The sequence below is a fragment of the Schistocerca nitens genome, chromosome 4, assembly GCF_023898315.1.
Source record: "Schistocerca nitens isolate TAMUIC-IGC-003100 chromosome 4, iqSchNite1.1, whole genome shotgun sequence".
NCBI classification, from domain to species: Eukaryota; Metazoa; Arthropoda; class Insecta; order Orthoptera; family Acrididae; genus Schistocerca; species Schistocerca nitens.
In genome coordinates, this window is record NC_064617.1 from 754,300,310 (window position 1) to 754,327,837 (window position 27,528).

The 27,528-nt window shown below is 38.8% G+C and overlaps 1 protein-coding gene across 1 annotated transcript in view; it reads right to left on the minus strand.

The window, feature by feature from the left end:
* Positions 1–5,091: 5,091 nt before the first annotated feature.
* LOC126253037 (protein RRP5 homolog) overlaps positions 5,092–27,528 on the minus strand; it is a 172,494-nt gene continuing 150,057 nt past the window's right edge. Inside the window, exons 20-23 of the mRNA XM_049954106.1 lie at positions 27,297–27,398; positions 27,064–27,217; positions 22,338–22,503; positions 5,092–5,434 (exon numbers count right to left, since the gene is read on the minus strand). Coding sequence (XP_049810063.1) covers positions 5,251–5,434; positions 22,338–22,503; positions 27,064–27,217; positions 27,297–27,398 — 606 coding nt within the window. The 3' untranslated portion in view covers positions 5,092–5,250. The remainder of the gene's footprint in view (positions 5,435–22,337; positions 22,504–27,063; positions 27,218–27,296; positions 27,399–27,528) is intronic.

Here is a 27,528-nt window from a genome sequence, read left to right on the forward strand (position 1 = left end):
GAGGTAGACCAAGAGATGAATACACTAAGCAGATTCAGAAGGATGTAGGTTGCAGTAGGTACTGGGAGATGAAAAAGCTTGCACAGAATAGAGTTGCATGGAGAGCTGCATCAAACCAGTCTCTGGACTGAAGACCACAACAACAACAATTATTTAATTTAAAATTTCATTAGGTTTTGTTCCATAAAGGCACCCAAAATCATCGACTTATTGGAGACAGGATCTTTGGCTAGTGAAGTGAAGTGTTCATTGTATTTTTTCGTAATAGATTTATGGTCTGTGACTTTTGAGACCTCTAGTATTAATGATACATTCTTTGTTTTTGGTAATGAGGGTCAAGGTGTGTGTGTGTGTGTGTGTGTGTGTGTGTGTGTGTGTGTGTGTGTGTGTGTGTGTGTGTGTCTATATTATATAAACTCTCCACACAGATTTCATTTTGTTTGAAGAGTTTCTTATTAAATTGTCATTACCAAAATTTTTGCCTGTCTAATTACTCAATTATAGATTCTTTTGTAGGCTTTAGAATGCTCTAAATAGTCTTGGGTGACTATGTTTTACAACAATTGTTATCACCACTGCCTCTGCCACTGCCACCGCCATCTTCATAATCTCCTACCAAGGATTAGGTGTTACAGTCACCTGTTCCAGTCTCTATCTCATATGAAACCTGCTTCTCACTGGAAATTTTTATGCCTTCAATTACCCACTGCTTACTGGTCTTAGGTTTTAATGTTTTTCCTTCAACAGGAAATGCTAAATTAAAATAGTAAAGGAAGATTTTCTGAAAACTCATGCACATACTATTCTGAATGGAAATCTTCCCCAATTTTCCACAGCCAGTAAGAAATTAAAAATTCTGATGTTGACTTTGGAGACAGCTCTTCTCACAACTACTTAATCATGTGGGTATGGATAAAAATTACTACAAAGAAATTTATTATGTCAGAGTCCTCCATGGGGCAGAACCTGACTTGGATCATTACATCCCAAGGATAAAAGTCAAGTTGACACCAAAAAGGAAACACAAACTATTCCAATCCAATAATCGGAGGTATTACAAGCCCAGTCATTTAATATATGGTACAGTATATTTGGAAAAATCTAAAATATGTCTAAGTGATGAATTGGAGACGATAAATATTACACTGAAAACCACAGGTGAAGAAACTGCCCCCAATAAAAAGAGAAAGAATGAGGACTGTGATAAAGCAATCCAAAAAGACACAAGACATGATTAAATACCAACAAAAGAAAACTGTAAGATCCCAAGAACAACTAACCAATGCTAGAATACAAATGGCCAAAAAAAAATTGGAAGAATCAAGAGAGATCAGCAAAAGGAAACACTGAAAACTACAGAAGAAGTATACAGTCAACATAAAATAAAGTACTATGATAAAGCATTGAGACAGCATCTGAGTACATTCCACTCACAGGTGTTATGAACAGCATAAACAGGAAAATGGACAATATTAAATATTATGGCCAACTACTTCAAAAAATTACTCAACTGTGAATGACCAAAAGAATATATAGCATTTGATCTTCATCTAAAAAACTAAAATACTAAGGAAGGTTATAGCATCAGATTACAACAAAGCAATCGAAGCAGTTGGTTCACTGAAGAACTACAAAGGAGTAGTAGAGAATCAACTTGTTACAGAACTGTGGAAGAAGGCAAATGAACAAAACTTCAAAATCTGCATAAAAACATCGTGGACACCTGGGAAACTGAGAAAAAGCCTAAGGAGTGGAACACAGCAATAAACCATTCATTATACAAAGAACATGAGAGATCGGGCTCAAATAATTACTTTGTGGACATCTAACAATGGAAAATTCAGAATGGAATGTAACAATGTAATGAAAAGAATAGTCTCTACTCAATGAAAAGTGGAGATGCTGAGTTGCTGAAAGGCACAACAAAAAGACTGTCGGAAAAATTAGCTTTTGGCCAACAAAGCCTTTGTCAAAAATAGACTACACACACACACACACACGTAACTCATTCACACATCACCACAATCTCTGGCAGCTGAAGCCAGAGCCAGACTGGCCCCAGCAGCCAGAGACTGTGGTGATGTGTGTGTGTGTGTGTGTGTGTGTGTGTGTGTGTGTGTGTGTGTGTGTTTGAGTTGCATCTGAGTGAGTGTGTGCATGTGTGTATGTTTATTTTTGACAAAGGCTGTGTTGGCCAAAAGCTTACTTTCCAACAGGCTTTTTGTTGTGCCTTCCAGTGACTTGGCATCTCCATTGTATGGTGAGTAGCAACTATCCTTTTTAATTATATTATTTTGTGTATATCTCCGTTTGAGATCACACTGAAAATTTTATCTAGGATTATGCACCAAGAATTCAAGAACAACTGGGCCAAGAACTTGAAGAATATCAAAGAGGATTTCAAACAGAAAGCAGCGGTCCTGATCAAACTATCAGTACTAAGTGGATCATAAAAAATCAAGAGACTGCAAAACAAGAGTTCACTCATCACTTTTGTTATTGCTGATAATCCTTAAGGACTTCAGTCTACACAAGAAACAAACAACTCATTTGAATCACTGTTAAGAACAGCAGATCAAAAATAAAATTTAGAAGTAACTTGTCTAAATGGTTCGAAATCCAAACAGGCCTTCAACATGGGGAGGGACTCACCATCTCTGTTTAACAGCATATTGGAGAAAATCTTGCAAGAATGAAAAAACAAATGCCAAACAAACATTGAGTTTAGAAAACAACTACCACACTTAAAAATTCTCTAGCATTTGCTACTAATCTTGCAGTACGAGCAAGTAATATGGAAGAGACTAAACTTCAAATTAATACTTGAAAGACCAGCAGCAAAAATTGGATTGCAAATTTCATTCATAAAATCGAGAAACTATGCAACACCCAAAGTTTAAACATGAGCTGTTCTACTGAAAAATAACGAACAAATTAAGATTGTAAAAGCAGTTCAAATATTTTGTGGAAACCATAACCTGGAACTCAAATGAGAAAGTCTCAACACAATGCAGAACAAATAAATTGAAACAACCAAAATGTAACATATAGCCAACGTAATTGAAGAACTCTCTCAATGAATGCAAAATTCAGCCATTATTACTATGTTATTAAACCTGTCAACACACTCAAGCTGAACATCAAATCAATAAGAGACAAAATACAACAGAAGGCAGACAGAAGAATTATCAAAACAATCAACTAAAAAATACCAAATACACAGACAATGGAGACTGTTGTCTAAAGAAGTAGTGTATTCAGAAAGAGTGTCAGCAATATACACCTTGTGAAAAGTAGGCTTGCTTTTTCTCCCATACATCAATATTACCACAAACTAGGCTAGAAAAACAAATATTCAACTAATTTTCGAAAAATAAAAGCAATAATGACTGGTTCAAAGGGGCCCAGGATGATTTAGAAAAGTTAAATATAGGAATGCATCAAACTGAAAACAAAGAACAGAAGATAATTTTGAGGAATAGATACATGAGATTTAACCTAAAAATGTGTAAACAAAAACAATACAGCATAACTGATGAAGCAATGAAGAAGTTCTGGGAGAAAAGATGACAGTGAAAATCCAACTTATTACTTGGAAGACTGAAGGTATATGGACTGATTCACTTGTTTCAATGAGTACATTTAAAGAAAGTAAAAAATAAAAAACCATGGGCCTTGCACTCTGATGGGTCCATACAAGCTTAATTTTGCACATAAACAGTTCACTAAACTCGGCAATTAAGAATCTCTACAGGTTTTGCCTATTATCAACATTGAAACTGTCAAGATATCGGACCTTGCAATTACAAAACTTTCGTGAATGTTTTAATTTTAAGTTTGAAGTCAGATATCAAATGACAAAAGAAATATTCTTCTTAGTGATATCATTGCAAATTAACAATTTTCGGATTTTTTTCCTTAATGCGAAGTATGAAACCTTGATCTTGCCAAATTTCATGATTCTAGATCCTCAGGAGGCACCCTACAGGTTTTGATGGGTGCATTTGCAAGTATCAAAATATATGATGTAAATGACCTAACTTTTAATTTCATTGACTTAGAAGCGCACATTTACTACACTGACAAGAGACCTTGACCTTAGTATGTGATGTTAATTTGAATTTGACACACCAAACTTTGAGAGGAAAAGGGTCTTAACTGACGAATGGACAGACGGACAGCCAGATAACACGGGGGAAATAAAAAGAAAACCTCTGTGTCATATAATTTCGAATTTTCGGATTTTTTTCTTTATTTGTACCAGGAAACTATTGTTTTTGCATATTTTCATGTTTCCTGGTCAACAGGAAATAACCTATAGATTTTGATGAGTGAGTTTGCAAGTATTAAAATACATGACATAAATGGCCATATCTTTTGATTTCATTCATTTAGAATCTTAAACTTTTTACACCACCAAGGGACCACTCACCTTAGAATGTGGCAGAAATTTCAGCCTGAAACATCTATTCAGCTTGAAACATCTGTTCAGCTTGAAACATCTGTTCAGCTTGATACATCTATTCAGCTTGATACATCTATTCAGCTTGATACATCTACCTGTTCCTTAGAAAAAGGGTTCTTAACAGTTGGACAGACACAACAAAGTGATCCTACCAGGGTTTCGTTTTTACCGACTGAGATACAGAACCACAACAATATGAAAAGCTTAAGAATCACATACACTAAAGAATACTCCAGTACGTAAGGGTAATTAACCATGTATTTTAATTACAGTGGTCAAGCTGTTTCAGGGGTAGGCTTTTTTAAGCCCCAATGAAACTCTGGCAATGTCCATAAACGGGAGGCTACACTTTGGCTTGGTCACACAAACAAAAGCTCCAAAAGAAGGCAAGGAGATACAACAAACATTTTCCCCATCAAATATTACAAGAGGATGATCAGTGAAAGAGCAGTTGTGGTTGGCTGCCTACAGTAAAATGGCCATCTAAGTAAGATCAACATCATGTTGTTCTTAATATTTTTACATTTTGATTATTTTCCACTTCAGTTCCTGTTATCTTCAGTACCCAACTGCCCCTGTACAAATTATTACAACTTCACAAGTAACACTAAAATGAAGCATTCCAATTTGTCTATTCAATAAATATTTTATTCTGTTCATATAAAATCATTTTTACACATTTTCAGGAAACGTAAGCACTCAGGTACATAAAATGGTGATCAGTTTTGCACACTGGTTGCAATGTACACACACTTATTTCATGTGAAATGCAAAAAGTCACAATGCTAGTCCTTTGCTTCACTTTCACATGCAACTGTACTTGATTCAACATAGTCCAATGCCATCTGCCGAACTCGTTCAGCTCCTTCTGGTGTACCATGCTGTTCTTCAAACTGAAGAAACTTCTTGAAGAGGGCTTTCATTTTTCGAGCAGGGAGGTGTTGGGCAACAGCTCTTTCTAATACTTTCCTGTAAGAATGAAAAATTTGAGGCAGGTGTTATGAATATCAATATGATTAATGGAGTAAACACGCAGGGATTAAAATCTGCATATACGAGGGCCGTTCAGAAAGTAACCTCCGGTTGATTTAAAAAAAAATACACCAAGTTAAATAAAAATATTTTAATATATACATCTTACAACTACATCTTTGCACTATTTTTCTACATAGTCTCCATAGCGATTGAGGCACTTATCGTATCTCTTCACAAGCTTTGAAATTCCTTCTGCATAAAAATCACCCGCTTGTGCCTGGAGCCAGCCTGTGACCGCATCTTTGAGCTCTTCGTCGTCATCAAACCGCTGTGACCCGAGCCATTTCTTCAAATGCATGAAGAGGTGATAATCACTTGGCGCCAGGTCTGGGCTGTAAGGTGGATGGTTGATAACGTCCCACTTGAAGGACTCAAGAAGGGCCGTTGTTCTGCGAGCAGAGTGAGGACGGGCGTTATCGTGCAAAAAAACGATACCGGAAGTCAGCATACCACGGCGTTTGTTCTGTATAGCCCGTCGTAACTTTTTTATTGTTTCACAGTACACGTCTTGATTAATGGTCTTACCACATTCCATGAATTCAACCAACAACACCCCTTTGGCATCCCAAAACACCGTTGCCATCAGTTTTCTGGCAGAAAAATCTTGCGAGGCTTTTCTTGGTTTGGTAGGCGAATTTGAATGTGCCCACATCTTTGATTGTTCTTTTGTCTCAGGGTTCACGTACTTAATCCAGGTTTCGTCACCAGTCACGATTCTGTTTAACAATGGTTCTCCTTCATCCTCATAACGTGACAGAAAGTCTAATGCAGAGGCCATTCTTTGAGTTTTGTGGTGGTCGGTAAGAATTTTGGGCACCCATCATGCACAGAACTTACGGTAACCCAATCTTGCTGTCACTATCTCGTACAAGAGAGTCTTAGAAATCTGTGGAAAACCAGTAGACAACTCCGACATTGAGAAACGTCGATTTTCACGAACTTTTGCATCAACTGTCTGAACGAGTTCGTCAGTCACCAATGATGGTCTACCACTCCTCTCTTCATCATGAACGTTTTCTCATCCACTTTTAAATAAACGTACCCATTCACGGACAACTCCTTCACTCATAACTCTTGGTCTGTACACGGCACAAAGCTCACGATGAATAGCTGCTGCAGAATATCCTTTGGCTGTAAAAAACCTTATGACAGCACGCACTTCACATTTGGCGGGGTTTTCTATTGCAGCACACATTTCAAACTGCCACAAAAACTAAACTAGCGCAGGTACGACGTTCACTCGACCACGGCTTGATGCCAACTGACCTGTTGAGTGCGTGAACGCACAGATGGCGTCGCTACTCCTCCCACAACCCGCACTGTGACCAATCGGAGGTTACTTTCTGAACCGCCCTCGTATATCACTTGAGGGGATCAGGATCATTCACATATTACTACAATGAAAAGAATTTAATGTGAACTAATACTATGGTCGCAACAAAATGTTATGTAATTTTATGTTTCTTTTTTCCTTTAACCATGGAAAAAAATCCACTAACATTAAAATATTTTGCTTATTGGACAAATACCTACTTCTGCAGGCATGGCATCACTTGAATTTACTGGGTCTTTTTCTCTTTGTTGGACAAAACGAGGTAAAGAACAGTTACTACTATTACTACGTTACTGCATGCCTTTGTATGTTGCCATTCTCGAAACGATCCAGTCAGATCTGTTGGTACATGTAGCATGTGGCAATGTTGCTGAATAGTGTGTTGGAATTTGTATATTTTGTGCCAAAACAGTTTAGTTTTTAATGCATATACTGTATATATGCATATACATGCAGCTTTACTGTATGATTAAATGATGATGGCGTCCTCTTGGGTAAAATATTCCGGAGGTAAAATAGTCCCCCATTCGGATCTCCGGGCGGGGACTACTCAAGAGGACGTCGTTATCAGGAGAAAGAAAACTGGCATTCTACGGATTGGAGCGTGGAATGTCAGATCCCTTAATCGGGCAGGTAGGTTAGAAAATTTAAAATGGGAAATGGAAAGGTTAAAGTTAGATATAGTGGGAATTAGTGAAGTTCGGTGGCAGGAGGAACAAGACTTTTGGTCAGGTGATTACAGGGTTATAAATACAAAATCAAATAGGGGTAATGCAGGAGTAGGTTTAATAATGAATAAAAAAATAGGAGTGCGGGTTAGCTACTACAAACAGCATAGTGAACGCATTATTGTGGCCAAGATAGACACAAAGCCAATGCCTACTACAGTAGTACAAGTTTATATGCCAACTAGCTCTGCAGATGATGAAGAAATTGATGAAATATATGATGAGATAAAAGAAATTATTCAGGTAGTGAAGGGAGACGAAAATTTAATAGTCATGGGTGACTGGAATTCATCAGTAGGAAAAGGGAGAGAAGGAAACATAGTAGGTGAATATGGATTGGGGGGAAGAAATGAAAGAGGAAGCCGCCTTGTAGAATTTTGCACAGAGCATAACTTAATCATAGCTAACACTTGGTTCAAGAACCATAAAAGAAGGTTGTATACATGGAAGAATCCTGGAGATACTAATAGGTATCAGATAGATTATATAATGCTAAGACAGAGATTTAGGAACCAGGTTTTAAATTGTAAGACATTTCCAGGGGCAGATGTAGATTCTGACCACAATCTATTGGTTATGAACTGCAGATTGAAACTGAAGAAACTGCAAAAAGGTGGGAATTTAAGGAGATGGGACCTGGATAAACTGAAAGAACCAGAGGTTGTAGAGAGTTTCAGGGAGAGCATAAGGGAACAATTGACAGGAATGGGGGAAAGAAATACAGTAGAAGAAGAATGGGTAGCTCTGAGGGATGAAGTAGTGAAGGCAGCAGACGATCAAGTAGGTAAAAAGATGAGGGCTAATAGAAATCCTTGGGTAACAGAAGAAATATTGAATTTAGTTGATGAAAGGAGAAAATATAAAAATGCAGTAAATGAAGCAGGCAAAAGGGAATACAAACGTCTCAAAAATGAGATCGACAGAAAGTGCAAAATGGCTAAGCAGGGATGGCTAGAGGACAAATGTAAGGATGTAGAGGCTTGTCTCACTAGGGGTAAGATAGATACTGCCTACAGGAAAATTAAAGAGACCTTTGGAGAGAAGAGAACCACTTGTATGAATATCAAGAGCTCAGATGGCAACCCAGTTCTAAGCAAAGAAGGGAAGGCAGAAAGGTGGAAGGAGTATATAGAGGGTTTATACAAGGGCGATGTACTTGAGGACAGTATTATGGAAATGGAAGAGGATGTAGATGAAGATGAAATGGGAGATAAGATACTGCGTGAAGAGTTTGACAGAGCACTGAAAGACCTGAGTTGAAACAAGGCCCCGGGAGTAGACAACATTGCATTAGAACTACTGATGGCCTTGGGAGAGCCAGTCATGACAAAACTCTACCATCTGGTGAGCAAGATGTATGAGACAGGCGAAATACCCACAGACTTCAAGAAGAATATAATAATTCCAATACCAAAGAAAGCAGGTGTTGACAAATGTGAAAATTACTGAACTATCAGTTTAATAAGTTACAGCTGTAAAATACTAACGCGAATTCTTTACAGACGAATGGGAAAACTGGTAGAAGCCGACCTCTGGGAAGATCAGTTTGGATTCCAGAGAAATGTTGGAACACATGAGGCAATACTGACCTTACGGCTTATCTTAGAAGAAAGATTAAGGAAAGGCAAACCTATGTCATTTCTAGCATTTTTAGACTTGGAGAAAGGTTTTGATAATGTTGACTGGAATAGTCTCTTTCAAATTCTAAAGGTGGCAGGGGTAAAATACAGGGAGCGAAAGGCTATTTACAATTTGTACAGAAACCAGATGGCAGTTATGAGAGTCAAGGGGCATGAAAGGAAAGCAGTGGTTGGGAAGGGACTGAGACAGGGTTGTAGCCCCTCCCCAATGTTATTCAATCTGTATATTGAGCAAGCAGTAAAGGAAACAAAAGAAAAATTCGGAGTAGGTATTAAAATTCATGGAGAAGAAGTAAAAACTTTGAGGTTCGTCGATGACATTGTAATTCTGTCAGAGACAGCAAAGGACTTGGAAGAGCAGTTGAACGGAATGGACAGTGTCTTGAAAGGAGGATATAAGATGAACATCAACAAAAGCAAAACGAGGATAATGGAATGTAGTCAAATTAAATCGGGTGATGCTGAGGGGGTTAGATTAGGAAATGAGACACTTAAAGTAGTAAAGGAGTTTTGCTATTTAGGGAGTAAAATAACTGATGATGGTCAAAGTAGAGAGGATATAAAATGTAGACTGGCAATGGCAAGGAAAGCGTTTCTGAAGAAGAGAAATTTGTTAACATCGAGTATAGATTTAAGTGTCAGGAAGTCATTTCTGAAATTATTTGTATGGAGTGTAGCCATGTATGGAAGTGAAACATGGACGATAACCAGTTTGGACAAGAAGAGAATAGAAGCTTTCGAAATGTGGTGCTACAGAAGAATGCTGAAGATAAGGTGGGTAGATCACGTAACTAATGAGGAGGTATTGAATAGGATTGGGGAGAAGAGAAGTTTGTGGCACAACTTGACTAGAAGAAGGGATCGGTTGGTAGGACATGTTTTGAGGCATCAAGGGATCACAAATTTAGCATTGGAGGGCAGCGTGGGGGAAAAAATCGTAGAGGGAGACCAAGAGATCAATACACTAAGCAGATTCAGAAGGATGTAGGTTGCAGTAGGTACTGGGAGATGAAGAAGCTTGCACAGGATAGAGTAGCATGGAGAGCTGCATCAAACCAGTCTCAGGACTGAAGACCACAACACACATACTGTAGATTTGCTTTCTTACACAAAATGGTAGATAAACTGAAACAACAAACTGATATTTTGCTTAAAATAAAAACAGAGCTTGATGAAAAATGGAAGGTCACAACAGATATCTGCAAAGAGTTTACCTGGCATTGCTAAGACGGCACTGTTGATGAGAAATAAAAACAGAGACCAATTTAGGCAATGTTAGAACACAGCACATTCAAACAAGAGAGAAAAGTATGAAAAATTTAAACAATGTAAGAAAATGACATACGGCAAACAAAAAAGTCTGCTATGTTCACTGACTAGATTCTGAATCTGTATAAGCGGCTTTTATGAGAAACATGTAGAGTTTCTATACTGCCCCCCCCCCCCCCCAGCCCATGGAGACAGGTCACCTTCCTTGTTTCTCCAACTGAGTAATTCCTGTCTGGTATACCCACAATGCAGGGGTAGACATCCTACATCCCACAGGCTGGAATGATAGGATGCCCGAGTCAGGCAGGAACACAGTCCTGTGGGGTATATCAGAGAACCCGTGCCAGAGCTATGGGTAAAGAACTCAATGACAGCAAAGACAGAAAAAATGATTTAGTACAGCGAAGCTGGTGGAGTGGACAACTCATTCCCCTGGGGTAGTGCAGATGTAACCCACTGCCTCGAGGGATGGGAAGGGCTCCTCAAAGGCTAAGGGAGTAAACCCAGGAAGAAAATTCTTGTATATGTTAGGCCTAACAAGCATTTAGAGAAGAAACAGTTTTGTTGCTTTCACTACAAGTACAGTACTTGGACTGAACACACCAGATGACGACATCACTTCCAATGCCTTAGGAATTAATGACGGAGTCTGACACTCATCCTGAGAAGGCAGAAAGAGATACGAACCAGTGTCTCAATAACCGGAGTGAACCTTACCAGGAAATCAAACAGAAAGTAGGAACCCTGAACATAATTACATTGATTGACGAAAGTAGTTAACTTGATGGAAAGGAGGAAGATATATATGTTAGGAATAAGTGCGACAAAATGGAAGAGGATGAAATCAAAGGAACTGAGGAAAGTTTACAAGCTATAATGGCATGGCAACAGGAAGGAAGCAATAAATAGCGTTAGTTTGTGCTGCGTGAAGGTACTGAAGTTGTAACAAATATTGCATTTGTAGACTAAAGAATCATCAAAGTGACATTAGTCAATAGGAGTCTCACAATAATCTAGGTATATGTCCCGCATAGAAGATGTAATGATGGTGGGAAAGAAGAATTCCTTGAAATTTGGAGGACCAAGCACAAGAGGACAATTTGATGATAACAAGGGAGCTCAATGACCAAGCTGTAGCAGATATAGCAGGCTATGAAGAGGTGTGGGGCCCTTCAGATTTGGGGACAAGAATACTGAAGGCAAGAACATCCTAGACTTCTGTGCCAGAAACAACACGATAATAATAAACACCTTCTTAAAAAGAAAAGACAGCCATAAAATAACTAGACGTAACTGGAATGGGAGATCTAAAACAATATTGATTATGTATTAACAGACAGACATATTGGAGAAAGTGTGAGAGAAGCAAAAGTTATTTTTAGTGAATATTTAGATAGCGACCACAGCCTACTAGCAGCTGACCTGAATTATAAAACTGCACGAACAACAAATACACACAAAGCACAAACAATAAAAGACTGGAAAATAAAAGATGAGGCAAATAAGAAACATTTCCACATTCTTACAAAGCAAAAGTTGCCAAGGAATGAAACACAAAAGTGCAGAGAGTAGATAAATTAGTCCAAAACATCATTAATGAATTGTGGCAAAACAAGAGGAAAAGTCAACTCTACTATTACAGATCACAATACAGCTAAGAGAAATAAGGATGTTGAGAAGCAAAAAGAAATGCAAGATATTCAGTAAGAGAATTGTGAAGGAAGAGAAGGATACGAGTTTGGAAGCATTCACACAAACAACTAGAAAAAGACCCTAATGGGAATTAAAAAATGCTGTATGGAATACTGAAGAATGGGAGATCAGAGAAGCTATTAAGGCATGAAACTGTGATCCACGAGGTAGAAAAAATAAGATAGGAAACAAAAGACTCTTTTGACAAGTTGTCAAATGGCAACAAAGAAGAAAAGGCTGTAAAGAAAAAACCTCAGGAACCAGGAGAAGGAGAAAAACCAATTACATCTTTAGAAACAGAAAATGTCATGAAATTTATGGGGATGTACAAGGTCAAATAAGTAAAATGACAAGGCCAATAGAAATCCTTAGATAACACAGGAGATACTGAATTTAACTGACGAAAGTAGAAAATATAAAAATGCAATAAATGAAGCATGTGAAAGACAATACAAACGTCTAAAAAATGAGATCGACACGAAGTACATAATGGCTATGCAGGAATGGCTAGAGGACAAATGTAAGCTTTAGTAGCATATATCACTAGGGGAAAAATATCACTTACAAGAAAATTAAAGAGGTCTTTGGAAAAAGAGAACTGGCTGTATAAATATAAAGAGCTCAGATGAAAAACCAGTCATAAGCAAAGAAAGGAAAGTTGAAAGAGTACATAGAGGGTCAGTCCTAAGCAAAGAAAGGAAAGCTGAAAGAGTATATACAGGGTATACATAGGGGAGATTTACTTGATGGCATTACTATACAAATGGAAGACAATGTAGATGAAGATGAGGTGGGAGTTGTGATACTGCTACAAGAATTTGACAGAGTCCTGAAAGACCTCAGTCAAAACCGGGTCCTGGGAGTAGACGACATTCCGTTGGAACTACTGATAGCCTTGGGAGAACCAGCCCTGAAAAAACTCTTTCTTCTGGTGTGCAAGATGTTTGATACAGGCAAAATACCCTCAGATTTCAAGAAGAATATAATAATTCCAATTCCAAAGAATGCAAGTGCTGACAGGTGTGAATATTACTGAACTATCAGCTTAATAAGTCACAGTTGCAAAATACTAACACGAATTCTTTACAGAAGAATGGAAAAACTGGTAGAAACCAACCTCAGTGAAGACCTGTTTGGATTCTGGAGAAAGATAGGAACACATGAGGCAATACTGATCCTATGACTTATCTTGGAAGATATGTGAAGGATAGGCTGCCTTGTTGTTTTCCTGCCTGCAAGGACACATACACTTAATGGCAACTTTTGGAGAATTGAAGCTTTTGACAATGTTGACTGGAATACTCTCTTTGAAATTCTGAAGGTAGCAGGGGTAAAATAACCAGGGCCATGAAACAGAAACAGTGGTTCAGAAGGGTGTGAGACAGTGTTGTAGCCCACCCCTGATGTTACTCAATCCGTATGCTGAGCAAGCAGTAAACGAAACCAAAGAAAAATTTGGAGTAGGAATTACAGTTCACAAAGAAGAAATAAAAACCTTGAGGTTTGCCAATAACATCATAATTCTGTCAGATACAGCGAAGGACTTGGAAGAGCAGTTGAGCAGAGTGGACAGTGTTTTGAAAGGACAATCTAAGATGACCAATACAAGCAAAACAAAGATAATGGAATGTAATCAAATTAAAACAGGTGATGCTGACGGAATTACATTAGGAAAAGAGACACTTAAAGCAGTAAATGAGTTTTGCAATTTGGGCAGAAAAATGACTAATGATGGCCAAAGTAGAGAAGATATAAAATGTAGACAGGCAATGGCATGAAAATGGTTTTGAAGAAGAGAAATTTGTTACAACTGAATACATATTTAAGTGTCAGGAAGTGTTTTCTGAAAGTACTTGTATGGAGAGTACCCAATTATGGAAGTGAAAATTGGATGATAAAAAGTTTAAAAAAGAGGAGTACAGAAGTTTTGAAATGTGGTACAACAGAAGAAGGCTGAAGATCAAAGTCATAGATGATGAAACTAAAGAGGAAGTACAGAACAGAAATGGGCAGAAAACAAATTTGTGGTACAATGTGACCACAAAAAGGGATCAATTGATGGACACATTATGAGAAATCACCGGATCGCCAATTTAGTACTGGAGGGGAGTGTGAGGGTAAAAATTGTAGATGGAGACTGAGAGATCAATACTGTATGACCATTCAGAAGGACATAAGTTGCAGTAAGTGTTGTACATTGTTGATTCCAGGTCACAATTAAAGAGTAAGTCAACAGTTTTAGATAAGCACATGTATGTATACTGGCTTGTAGTTTTCTTGCTTGCAGTCTCACAAACGCCAAATGGCATCTCCTGAGCATACAGCATTTTGTGTTCTGCAGTAATTTCACTTCAATGTGTGTTTTGTTTAAAGTTTAATTTTGATCCCCTGTGTGGCAAAAACCTCTGCCAATGATATAGTTATTGGGAACAACTGAATGTGTGTGTAAAGGGAAAAGCATGGGATTTCCAGAAGTGTCTGAAGAAGATGCTAATCATGTCAGAGTATCTTACCTTCACAGTCCTAAGAAGTCTGCTTGAAAAGCAAGTCTTGAACTTCAATTGCCAAAGTCAACAGTGTGGAAGGTTTAAAAAAAAAAGATTACACGTGAATTCTTACTGGTTACAGTTGGTACACGCATTAAAGACATGATTATGGTGTATGTTATGGCTTTGCAATTGAAGTTTTGCAACAGAAAGATGATTTTTCTGACCGAGTAGTGTTTAGGAATGAGGCAACTTTTCATCTCAGTGGGAAGGTAAATATGTAAATCCCCGTAATGTTTGCATCTGGGTGTAAGAACACCATCATTAACCTGTGAAATATAAAAGAGATTCCACAAAGTTAAATGTTTTCTGCCTGTGTCCTGATGCCAAAAGACACCCCCCCCCCCCTCGCTGAAGCAAAAACCCCATAACAGGAGGTATCTGTTGCAAGAATGGCTCTTTCCCTTATGGGAGGTGAACCTGAAAGTTTTATCTGGCCACAACCTACCGCCCTTCGTCATTGGCATCTTTTTGTATGAGAGTGGTTGAGCATTGAAGTTCCTGACTGGTTGGTTGGTTGTAAAGATCAATACAATAGAGCTCTATCTGACGGCCTACGACAGTATTCTGACAAGCAAGATATGAGAGTCTCTGCATAAATTAGGGGTTTCAAGTTTTCAAATTTGAAGGATCCAACTGCTGTACCAAAACTGTAAATACAGTGTACAAATAGGAAATTGTAGATCAGGATGGTTTCTTGCATTTACATCATAGGTGCAATTATTAAGAAATTAAAGCTGAGAATTAGTAGCTTTAAATGCATTAGTCTTTGCACATGATGTTATATCTGGGGAGAGAAAAAGCAAAAAGTTCAGAGGAAATTAGCTTGCCAGAAAAACAACTATAATGAGTAAAAGTTAATGTTGTGACGAAGCAAGCTGGGATATATTTTAATTCCCCTCTTGTTTTGCCATCTGGCTTCTCAAAATTCATTTTCTCACTTTAACTACTTACCATTAACATACATGAATATAATCTGCATTTTAATAAAAGAGAAAGGTTGGTCCTCAGTTTAAAAGACTGTAACACCAGACCTAATTTTGTGCTTAGTTTTATGTATGTTACTGATTTTCTAATTTATTTTGACTCACACTAGTCAGTAACTTTCATTACAGGGCGAAATAACTGATTGTTTCATCATTTAAATTCTACTGTTGACATATAAACAAATATAGATTCAGCACTAACTATAAACATTTTGAAGACGAAATACTAGCCATCTTAAAATATCTATTTGGCTCTATTCGAAAAAATGTTAGCCAAGCCAGCCCTTAATTAATTCCAAAGTAATTAACGGTTTTGTCCAAAGTATTGTTTGTGGACTTATATTTGTTAATTTCATGATTTAAACCAATAATTTGGCCTAAATCTTGCAGTACAAGAAACTGTAAAAATACGCAGTTTTTTGATGTATTCAGTTAATTTAATGAGTTACGTTTTAATTGTAATTTCTGCAAATTTAACTTTGAACAATGTGTAGTTTTAGTACCTATTATTGTGATGATATATAAGAGCCCGATTTTTGGTCACAAGACAGTCAGCCCATGGCCAAGTTTCAGACGAGGAACCTGTGCTTAGAACAACAGTGAAATGAGTGTTACACCAATAGGCCGTGTGTTAAAGCAATGACAGTGACTGTTCAATTTATTTAAAGGACTGTGAACTATGTGGTTATGTTTTTACTGTTCGTAGATGTTCAACAGAAAACTATTGTTGCAGTATGTGGAGGTTCACCTGCAAACTATTAATGAGGCTTACAGAAAGTTTAAACAATAGTGCACTGGCCATAAATATATAACTATGTATTATTGAGGGGGGGGGGGGGGGTGCAAAAAGTGAAAGTAAAAGACTGTGAACCGTAACTGCGCATCTGTCAGCTACGTTATTTACCGTAGCCAGTGTCCAAATTACAAACCCCATTTTTCAGCCCGTGAAGCAATGCAGTATGTCAACACCGAGGACAACAACCAAAATAAACAAAGTAGGCAAACTGCTAAAAATGGAATGAGACCTGCTGGAAATCCCAGAAGAATATGGCTAGACCAAGGAATAACACTGCAAGATGTAGAAAGAGATGAAGCTTATAATCATGGGAACAGATGGAGGTATCTTGTCCACAAACGTCTTACATGGCTCATTGGAAGGATACAACGATGATGATGATGATGATATTGTGAAAGGTTACATCATGGTACTACTAAAAATTACATAAGTGAGGGTGATGTGTCTATGTGTATCATCCTGTTCAAGAACCATCGAAACTTACGGTCCATTGATCACATATTTTTTGAAACAGGTCACACAGATATTGTGCGTGTGTCTATTCATTCTAAAATAACAATGAAAACAATCAATATTTGAGAAAATAATTTAACTGGATGGATTAAAAAATCTACTCATCAAATGGTGGCAGAACACACACAAAAGAAATTTATACTTAGGAAAGCTTTCGCAGCCAGTGGCTCCTCCCTCAGGCGGAAGGGCTGAAGGGAAAGGAAGAGAGGCGAAGGAAAAGGACTGGGAAGGTCTAGAAAAAGGCACAGATTTTTGGAAAATCACCCAAAACTGAGGATCAGGGGAGACTTACCAGACGGGATGAAAAGGAAAGACTGATTGCTGGTGACTGCATGGTACGAGATTTGAAAACCTTCTGCACCCATCTCCCTACCCTATGGCTCCCACCACTGTGACTGTCCCTGCTGCAAGACGTGCCCTATGCAACCTCCTACCACCACCAATACCAGCCCTGTGACTCGAAAAACATATATTATCAAAGGGGCAGCCATCTGTGAAACGACATGTGTCGTATACCAGTTGTTATGTAAACACCATTCGGCCTTTAAGGCAATGGCCTTGCCGCAGTGGATACACCGGTTCCCGTGAGATCACCGAAGTTAAGCGCCGTAGGGCATGGCCGGCACTTGGATGGGTGACCATCCAGCCGCCATGCACTGTTGCCGTTTTTCGGTGTGCACTCAGCCTCGTGATGCCAACTGAGGAGCTACTCGACCAAACAGTAGCGGCTCCGGTCAAAGAAAACCATCATAACGACCGGGAGAGCGGTGTGCTGACCACACACCCCTCCTATCTGCATCCTCAACTGAGGATGACACGGCGGTCGGATGGTCCCGATGGGCCACTTGTGGCCTGAAGACGGAGTGCTTTATTCGGCCTTTACATTGGCATGAGTACCACCAAATTATCGACTAGAGTAAATGGGCATAGGCAGAGAGAGTATACTGGCAACACACAATATCCTGTGGCAGAGCATGCTCTACAACATGACAGTCGGGACCTCGGTGCCTGTTTCACCACATGCACCATCTGGATTCTTCCACCAGGCACAGTTTCTCAGAACTCTGAAGGTGAGAAATTGCTCTATATGTCCTTGGTTCTCGCCACCCACCTGACCTTAATTTACATTAATTTCTTCTGTCTCAGCATTTCTTCACTCTGAATAGTCTTTTCTTTACTCTGCTTTAGTTTTAAACATCTCTCATTGTCTTACTGCTCTATTTTTCATCGCCCCCCTCCCACCTCTGTTCATACAATGAAATTAGCTTTACACTCCAGAAATTAGCTTTTCACTCCAGAAATTAGCTTTTCAATCTTATTAACTCATGTATGACGTTCAAGCAGTAATCGCTGTCTTGCATATTACCCCGTTCTCCACCTTTGAGGTATCAGGTTTTCAAATCTCATATGATGCAGTCGCAACAATGTCTTTCCTTCTCAACCCATCTAGTAAGTCTCCCCTGATCCGCAGTTCTGGCTGACTTTCCCAGAATCTACCCCTTTTCGTAGACCTCTCCTGGCCTGTTCCTTCGCTCCTCTTCCTTCCCCTTCAACCCTTCTGCCTGAAGAGGGAGCCACTTGCTCCAAAATCTTGCCTAATTACAAATTTCTCTAAGATAGAGATGAAAAGGAACCTTAAAAAGGCTAATGTTTTTTATTTATTCTGAAAGCACATTCATTTATTTTCTAATTTTATGTACATAAATTGCTTTCGGGAGGCATTCATACATGTAGCATTTGGTGCATAAACTTAAGCAAGAAAAGGTTATCTTAAAAAAGTAGAACTCTCTCTCTCTCTCTCTCTCTCTCTCTCTCTCTCTCTCCCGCCCCCCCCCCCCCTCTCCCTCCCCAAATGCACTATTAAATACTTCTTTATTTGTCAATATGATAACTTCATTCTACGGCCAACAATCTAATGTAATGCATTGCCTCTGTGCTAAAAAGACACAGCTCAGTCTTCTACCATAAGGTTCACTATTGCAAAGCAAAGGAATCTTAAAGCTGGGCCAAATAACTCATAAGGTTACACAGCTTTAAATTTCTTTTGACAACAGCTATCTTTTTCCTATAACAAGCTTGTATTTTAATTTCTGATTTCTCTGAAACCAAGTCAGAATTCCTTCATCAAAGCATCCCAGGTTCCTCAATTCAATCTCAAATTTTATTAAGGTGTATTTCATTAAGCTTCTTCACTTTCTTTATGGTATCAAGAAATTCTTTAACAATTATTATTTCAACAGCCAGCTTGAAACTGTAGCAACCAGATTTATATATTAAACAAAATGGAATACACATATATCATGAGCTACAGTTTTGTGATCTTCATTGAGTCACACATTAATTTCAACTAGACTTCTAATGTATGTGACCATAAATCAGTTTGTATTTATCCATGGTAATATGGCTACATAGCCTTGATGCTAATAAAGCCCTATATGATGTACAACATATGTTATGTTTAGTATTATTTTTCTTTACAAATATATTAGAGTTGCAATTGTTGGACTCACTGTTCCAAGGATATTACAAATAAGACATTTAACTACAGAACATCTTTGTAATAAAACTTGAAGACATGATATACCAGCACATCCTTGGAAAAGATGTTTGGCTCATTTTCGATGCAGCTCTTTTCATTTACGCATCTTAAAGGGAAATGGAATCTTTTGGGAAAGAAAGGAATTCTCAAGCAATAGGCTTTGCCTGCAGTATGGGACCAACTCTGGCATTTGCCTACACTGAAAATTAGAAGCCACAGAAAATAATTTTGAAGATTACTGGCACATGGATTTGAACCACCTCACCTCCAAATACAAGGATTTGCCTCAATGCCTCAATGCCACTCAGTGGAGAAACTGGAAAAAACTGATTCTTGTACATTGTTTCAAAATAAAGTAAAATGCATCACAAGAAAAGACAGAATTTTGATACTGCAAGGTTTTCCTTGAATTATGCATGTTTGATCATGTGATAGTCCATAAATGCATACGTATTTTAAGATTTAATTGTACTGGAGTTCCTGGCTTCAATTACTATAACATTACAAAATCGTGAACAGTATTTGGCCGAAGGGGGGGGGGGGGGGTGGGGGGGGGGGGGGGGCACTGAGGGTGCAGTTGGCTCGGAGGAACTGAAGCAGCATGCTGTAAAAATCTTTTACAAATGAAGGAACAGGCAAACTATAGAATGTGCTGTCATCACATAATCAATTACTCATTCCGCTCTTCACAAACTTCATCCTATCATGCAGTATCGATTCCATTTCCATAACAGTACCGCCAGGTGACCAGATTGGGGGGGGGGGGGTATTTTGCCATTTGGGCTACTAATGACAGAATTCTGAGCAGTTGGTTTAAAGAAATGAGGAGTGTCATTTCAACATGTATTGAATGCAGCCAAGGTCAAAATACAGTTTGATGTGTTTTCACCCCAACTGTGATATGCTCTTTAACGCTATTGGATCCAATCAGGTCATTTCGTATTGTTAATCTTCGTTGATCCATTATTGCATCAAGACTTTCGTATTGTTTTCCATAGCAATTTAGTGTTGAAAAACATGAATTGGATCAAATCATATAATGTATTTTGCAGCCGACGATTCAAAAAGTTGCAGTTGGAAATGATTTCTATCATGACCAGAAAGACATCCCAAAAATTCCAGTCATGACATATATCTTGATACTTGTGTGTAATGAAAACAAAACAAAATTCCAATGTGTAATGTTTGCCTACTCCACTAATACCTCTTTCATTCAGCTTTTTGCTAGACAGAATCTGAAGGAGGTCTTTAGTTATCAGATGATGTATTTCACAAACAGCAATCTATGGGATAATATGATCTTTAAATTTTTACTTACTTATTAAAAGCTATGTGGCTCTGGATTGTAACAAAGTCTCTCCCACAATCAATTTTGTTAGCTGTTTCATTGTTCACATTGATTACATTATTACCACACCACAATAAATAATGTCTGAAAACTATTTGGCTGTTTGAACTGATGTCTTTTGTTTGATGAAAAATAGTTTACTTTCTGTGAAATTCATCTTTACCACGGACTTAAGGTTTCTTCTGTATTACATAGCAACTCTCTGATTTCACTTCATTCCTCTTTACACCAACCGATATGCTAAAGATACTTAGTAACCAGTCAAATTAGGACCTTTCTACAGTCATTTCTCTGACTGGTAAATGTCCATGTTAAAATTTAAAATTAATCCTTTATTAGATATTCTGTAAGGCAGTCAGTGACATTACATTACCATCCATTCTTGAAGAGACAATGTTCATTTGTAAGTTTCCAAAATGGATGCAATTTGTTGGTGGCTTAAGTAATAAACTAGAGATCCTCTCTCCATCAAAAAGTTTATGCTTTATACTTTAGTAAGAGTTATGGATAGATGTAGTCTTCCAAAATAATCAAAAGCCCTGGTCCATCAGCAAAAATGACCAAACAAGCAGTTCCCTGCAGTAGTACATTGTTATTCTAAATTGTTTATTTGTGCCCAACCACTTGCATTAAGAGCCACTTTTTGCAGCAGTGAAGGGCAACTTACCTGTACATTTCCTCACTTCGACATCCTTCTGTCTAATTGAGAAGCATTATAAAACACAAAAATGGTATAGGTAGTGGATTGTTCACCTTACCAGTGTATCAACCACATATCATAATGCTTTACACGTTGAATGAAGAGCATATCATGTGAGGTCTGTGGAGTTCAGTTTAGGCTCAGATTTTGGAAAGCAACAGCCTGATATCCATGATAACGTAATGGCAGGTAATAAATTCTTCCTGAACGTTCAGTTGAGACATTGCCAATGCCATGATAAATGAAAAATATGTTTGTGGATAGGATTGATTACATATTTCAATTCAAAACCAAAGTAAGAGGAGTTGTAAGTAAGATAGTTGGCACAAGAAGGTCCCTCCCCCCAATTATGCCTATGGTATAAGATAGGAAACAGTTAATATCAGGCAAAGGCTACTGTTGTACATGGATGCACATGATACAAACAATTGTGGTCAATTGTACGAAATGCTACATGATAAATAGTCTGGAGCGTATTTATATTCTGCAATGAATAGCAGTTTAGGATCTGTATGATTCCAAAAACATATCACAGGATAATGGTTCTGTGAATCTAGCCCCTATTCAGTCATCTCACACAGAGAGGTTTACACAGTAATATTTCATTGCTGCTTTGATTTTCATTCAGTTACTGCACTATTTTCATTATGTTCCAATCCAAGTGTGAGCTTGGAGAAACAGGAGACTTCAAAAGCTGCCCACATAACAGCAGCAACAAAAATAAAACTAATAAAAACAATGACATACCTGGCAATTTCAAACTGTTCTGCTTTGACAAGCATATCAACATAACTACACCACACATCCACTCTCTTAGGGTATGATGCTAAAATGTGTTCCATTAGTGTCTGAGCCCGTTCTGCTGATCCATGTTTGTTTTCCAGATGAGCAAACCTTGAAATTACTTCCACATCTGCACAGAAGAGGGAACAAAAGTTTATTAAATTTCATGTTCTCTACTGTTATTAGATGTCAATATTCATAAGAACAGTTAGCCAATACATACATTATTTTCACTTTTTTTTCCTGGCATTCTTTTAATAAAATAGAACAAAAATTGTACACTTAACATGTTAATCTTTTTTGTAGGCTAATGTCCCACAGTATAAACTTCAAAGCTGAGAAGATATTCATAATTCTGAAGTGTCTGTTGTAGACTAAATGCACATTATAAAGGCTTAACTTCAGTACAAATTTTTGAGGGATTCAGGTATTATTTTGCTCAATACTTTATCTACTTATAAATAAAAACACATTCAATATGACAGTTGCTTACACTGACAAGTCCAAAACTTTTACAGTTACCACCTGGAAACCATCATACTGAAACACAAGATTGCTACAAACCTTCCTTGCAGATTAAAACAGTGTGCTACACAGTTTGGGTGTGGCAATTCTGCTGGACAGCTAGTTGGTGGTAATGCCAACATAAAATGCTGTGCAGTTATTGCAGCATTGCTGGTATGTGACATACCTCTTATGGGGTAGGATAAGACAGTGACAGGAGTGGTGAAGTATGTGGTGAATGAATAAATCGGGCAGGTCTTTCCTCTTGATCTTCCACATGGTTACACTCAAGTGGCAATGGATTTGGAGTAGAAGTGGCCAGGCCTTGTTGAACCAGGATGTTGTTTAGTTTGGGTGGGTGATGGAATAGCACTTAAGGATAGGTGGGAAGGATAGAATGTTCCTCATTTCTAGGCACAATGATAGATAATCAAAGTCCCAATGAAGGATATGATTCTGTTTCTCCAGTTATGGGCGATACAGGGTGATGAGGAGGCATTTCTTTCCAGCCGATTCTTAATCCTCCCATCATCCTTTGGAATCAACTGAAAAGGAGCAACCCCCCCCCCCCAAAAAAAAAGGAAGGGAAAAAAAAGAAAAAACCAATGTCACTCCTGACTGGAGCAGCTGAACCATATCCTTTGCCAGGCCTTCAATTATCTATCATCATGCCCAGAAATTGAAAATATCCTACCCAAGATCATTCCCATCTTCTAAAGTGGTATTCTGTCGCCCACCCTACCTAAACAACATCCTGGCCCATCTCTGAGCAACTCAACTCCACTCCACTCCCAACCCCTTGCCACAGGGGTCATATCCATGTGGAAGACCCAGATACAAGCCCTTCCAAATTTACCCACCCAACACACCGTACTCCAGTCATGTCAGACTTATCCAGTCCCACCAGAGGTAGGGCCATCTGTAAAAGCAACTATGTCACAAATATCAACTTTGCTGCAGTCACTGCATGGCATTTTATGTGGACACAACCACAGAATGAATGGCTGCTGCCAAACTGTGGCACAGAACAAAGTTGACCACTCAGTGGCACACAACATGCTGTTGAACACAACACAACATGCTCGAGTTCCCTACAGCACCAGCTTTTCTGAACTACTTAGGTGGGTGTTATCCTTGCAATACACCCTACATCCCGGAATCCTCCTTGCCTTAAACTCGCTTATCCACTGTCCCCACACCCTATAGCCAACAGTTTCCTCTTCCTCAAGCCTATCTTCCCCTGCTACCCACACCTCCACATCATCTTCATGTGCCTGCTCCACACCAGTTCAAATACTCGTGTGTTGCATGCCTCACCCATGTACCTGCCACCTCTCCCTCCTCCGTTTATAGCCTGCACATGTGCTACCTCTCTCTGAGCCACTAACTACCCTTCCCAACACCTCTTCTGGCTTCCCACCTCTTTCTCCCTCTACTCACCCTAATTAACACAACCCCTGCCCCATACTACCTACTAAACTACAATCCCAGCATTGTTTGTCCAGCCAACATAAAAAGGATTTATTCCAAAATCTAGCACAGTTTCCATCCTATTTTGTGTGTGCCTGTCTACAACTCATAGTGTTTCCAATTTGATTGTCTACAAATGACTCGTCCTATACATTTGGTGTGCCTGTTTGACTAATTATATTGAACTCTTGCAGGAGCTCACTTCTCTTCTTTAGAAAAGATATGGGGGACAGACAGTTCTACTCATTTGAACAGATGTTGCAGCCTGTCATGCCTATGAGTTTATGAGGGGAAAGAGGTGGCAGCATCTGTTTCTGTTGCTTTGCTGTAGAATTCAAAGGGTGTCGTTATGATTCTCTAGTTGGTGGTAAATTATAGGAAGTTAATGTTGTATTTCTGAATTTTTATAGTATAGTTCATGTGTTTATTGTGTTACGTGGTACATAATGCACTTTGCTGCTACCATTAACATCTCTGTTTAACAATGGGCCAAAAAAGCTTCTATATTTTGTTAATCAAACAATGGAAAATCCAGGCTGGGGTGTAACAATATTATGAGAAGGGAAGTTACTACTCACTATACAGTGGAGATACCGAGACGCAGATAGACACAAGAAAAAGACTTTCACGTGTACACACACACACACACACACACACACACACACACACACACACGACTGCAGTCTCAGTCAGCAGAAACTACATTGGGAGCAGCAGCACCAGTACATGATGAGAGTGGCAACTGGGTGGGCGTTACGAGGAGGCTGGGGCGGGGAGGGGGCGGGATAGTATGGAAGGGGGTGGTGGACAATGAAGTGCTGCAGGTTAGATGGAGGGCAGGGGAGAGTTAGGGAGGAAATAGCGGAAAAGGAGAGAAATAAAAAGACTGGGCATGGTGGTGGAATGACGGCTGTGTAGTGCTGGAATGGGAAAGGGGTGGATGGTGAGGACTAACGAAGCTTGAGGCCAGGAGGGTTACAAGTATGTAGGATGTATTGCAGGGAAAGTTCTCACCTGCACAATTCAGAAAAGCTGGTGTTGGTGGGAAGGATCCATATGGCACAGGCTGTGAAGCAGTCATTGAGATGTGGGATATCATGTTTGGAAGTGTGTTCAGCAACATGGTGGTCCATTTGTTTTTTGGCCACAGTTTGTCGGTGGCCATTCATGCGGACAGACAGCTTGTTGGTTGTCATGCCTACATAGAATGCAGCACACTGGGTGCAGCTTAGCTTGTAAATCACGACTGGTTTCACAGGTAGCCCTGTCTTTGATGGGATAGGTAATGTTAGTGACTGGACTGGAGTAGGTAGCTGTGGGAGGATGTATGGGACAGGTCTTACATCTAGGTCTATTATAGGGGTATGAACCATGAGGTACGGGATTAGAAGCATGGATTGTGTAAGGATGGACGAGTATATTGTGTAGGTTTGGTGGATGGTGGAGTACCACCGTGGGAGGGGTGGGAAGAATAGTGCACAGGACATTTCTCATTTCAGAGAATGACGAGAGATAATCGAAACCACAGCGGAGAATGTAATTTAGTTGTTCCAGTCCCAGGTGGTACTGAGTTACGAGGCGAACGCTCCTCTGTGGCCAGATGGTGGGACTTTGTGAGCTGGTGGAGACTGGAAAGATAAGGCATGGGAGATTTGTTTCTGTACATGGTTGGGAGGATAATTACAGTCAGCAAAGGCTTCAGTGAGACCCTCAGTATATTTAGAGAGATACTGCTTGCCACTGCAGATGCAATGACCGAGGGTAGCTAGGCTGTATGGAAGGGACTTCGTGGTATGGAACGGGGGGCAGCTGTCAAAGAATCTCATTTTGTTCTAGAGTTATTGGTTTTTATATCTGGCAGACAGTTGCACGTGGTGTGCCCAGTTCCATAACTGAACACTGGGATCATGTGTCACAACAATTGTTGTATTTCATATAACGGATCAAGATATCAAAAGAAGGACTTTTACAAATGGTAGCAGGCAAAGAGGTACACATGTTGTATGAGAAATATTCAAAACTTTTTTATTCGCTGAGAGATGGAAGTAACTTGTCCACACCACTGAGAGAGTTGGCAGAATGGGACAAGTAAACACATCACTAGCAGTTAAGGAAAAACCATAAGCTGTGTTTAAATAAGTTTTCAGCAGCTGGGGAGTGGTGGGCCATGATGAGTTAACTCATCCAGTCACGGGATCACTTGCTCCTTATGAATAACTGGTGGACTATGTCAAGGAAAAGGTGCTTCTCATAAACAATGGAAAGTGATGGGTAGTACTACAACTATAAAAATGCAGCAATACAATAAACAGCACACTATACACTTGATGCTACAGGACAAGAAAATATTATGTGGCACGATTAATATGAGAAGCAACACACGGACAGATGAAGTTCTGGAAAAACACTGATATATGTACAAGCAAAACAACTAGTGTTTTTTATGAGGGAGTATACAGGGCAACATCAAAAGGCAGTTGATGTAAAAACAAAATTTTGATAGAAGAGATGCTGAAAAATTGGCAAGGTCAACATGTCTGGATTCTTGGATAATACTAATGAAGTATAATTATTCACAGTCTATAAACCAAAGAAATTAAATATCAAGTGAGTAAAAAACAATATGTAACACTTTCATGTAGCTTCTCAAATAGGCAGCTCAAATTCTGTGCAAGGTAGAGATATGTGAAATTAGAGCAAATAGGATATAACTTACGTAGCTTCTTATCAAGCTTTGAGAGAGCTTTCTGTAGGAGATCACGAGCTTTATCCAACTGCCCAAGTCGCATCAGCACTCCACCAGCATGCAGCCACATTTCCTTGTTGCTGCAGAATCGTTTCATTATTTGTCCAATCAATTGGTCAACCTCCTAATACAAATGTAACATAGGTTTGATTGACATTCGTTAATGAAATAAATATTTGGCAATTATCAGTTTACACACATACCTGCAGTTTACCACTATCAGCATAAATTTGCAACATTTGCATATTAACCTTGAAAGGATCATTGGCCTGCACAGCATCTTCTAAAACTTTATCAAGGCTTTCCTGCAATAAAAGAAGAACAGCAGACATTTATTTGAGAATATATTTCTCTTAGTGTGAAATGACTTTTCTTTTGCTACTACTCGTTATCTGTTCATAGATTATACAGGATGAAGCCAAATTCCACTGACAA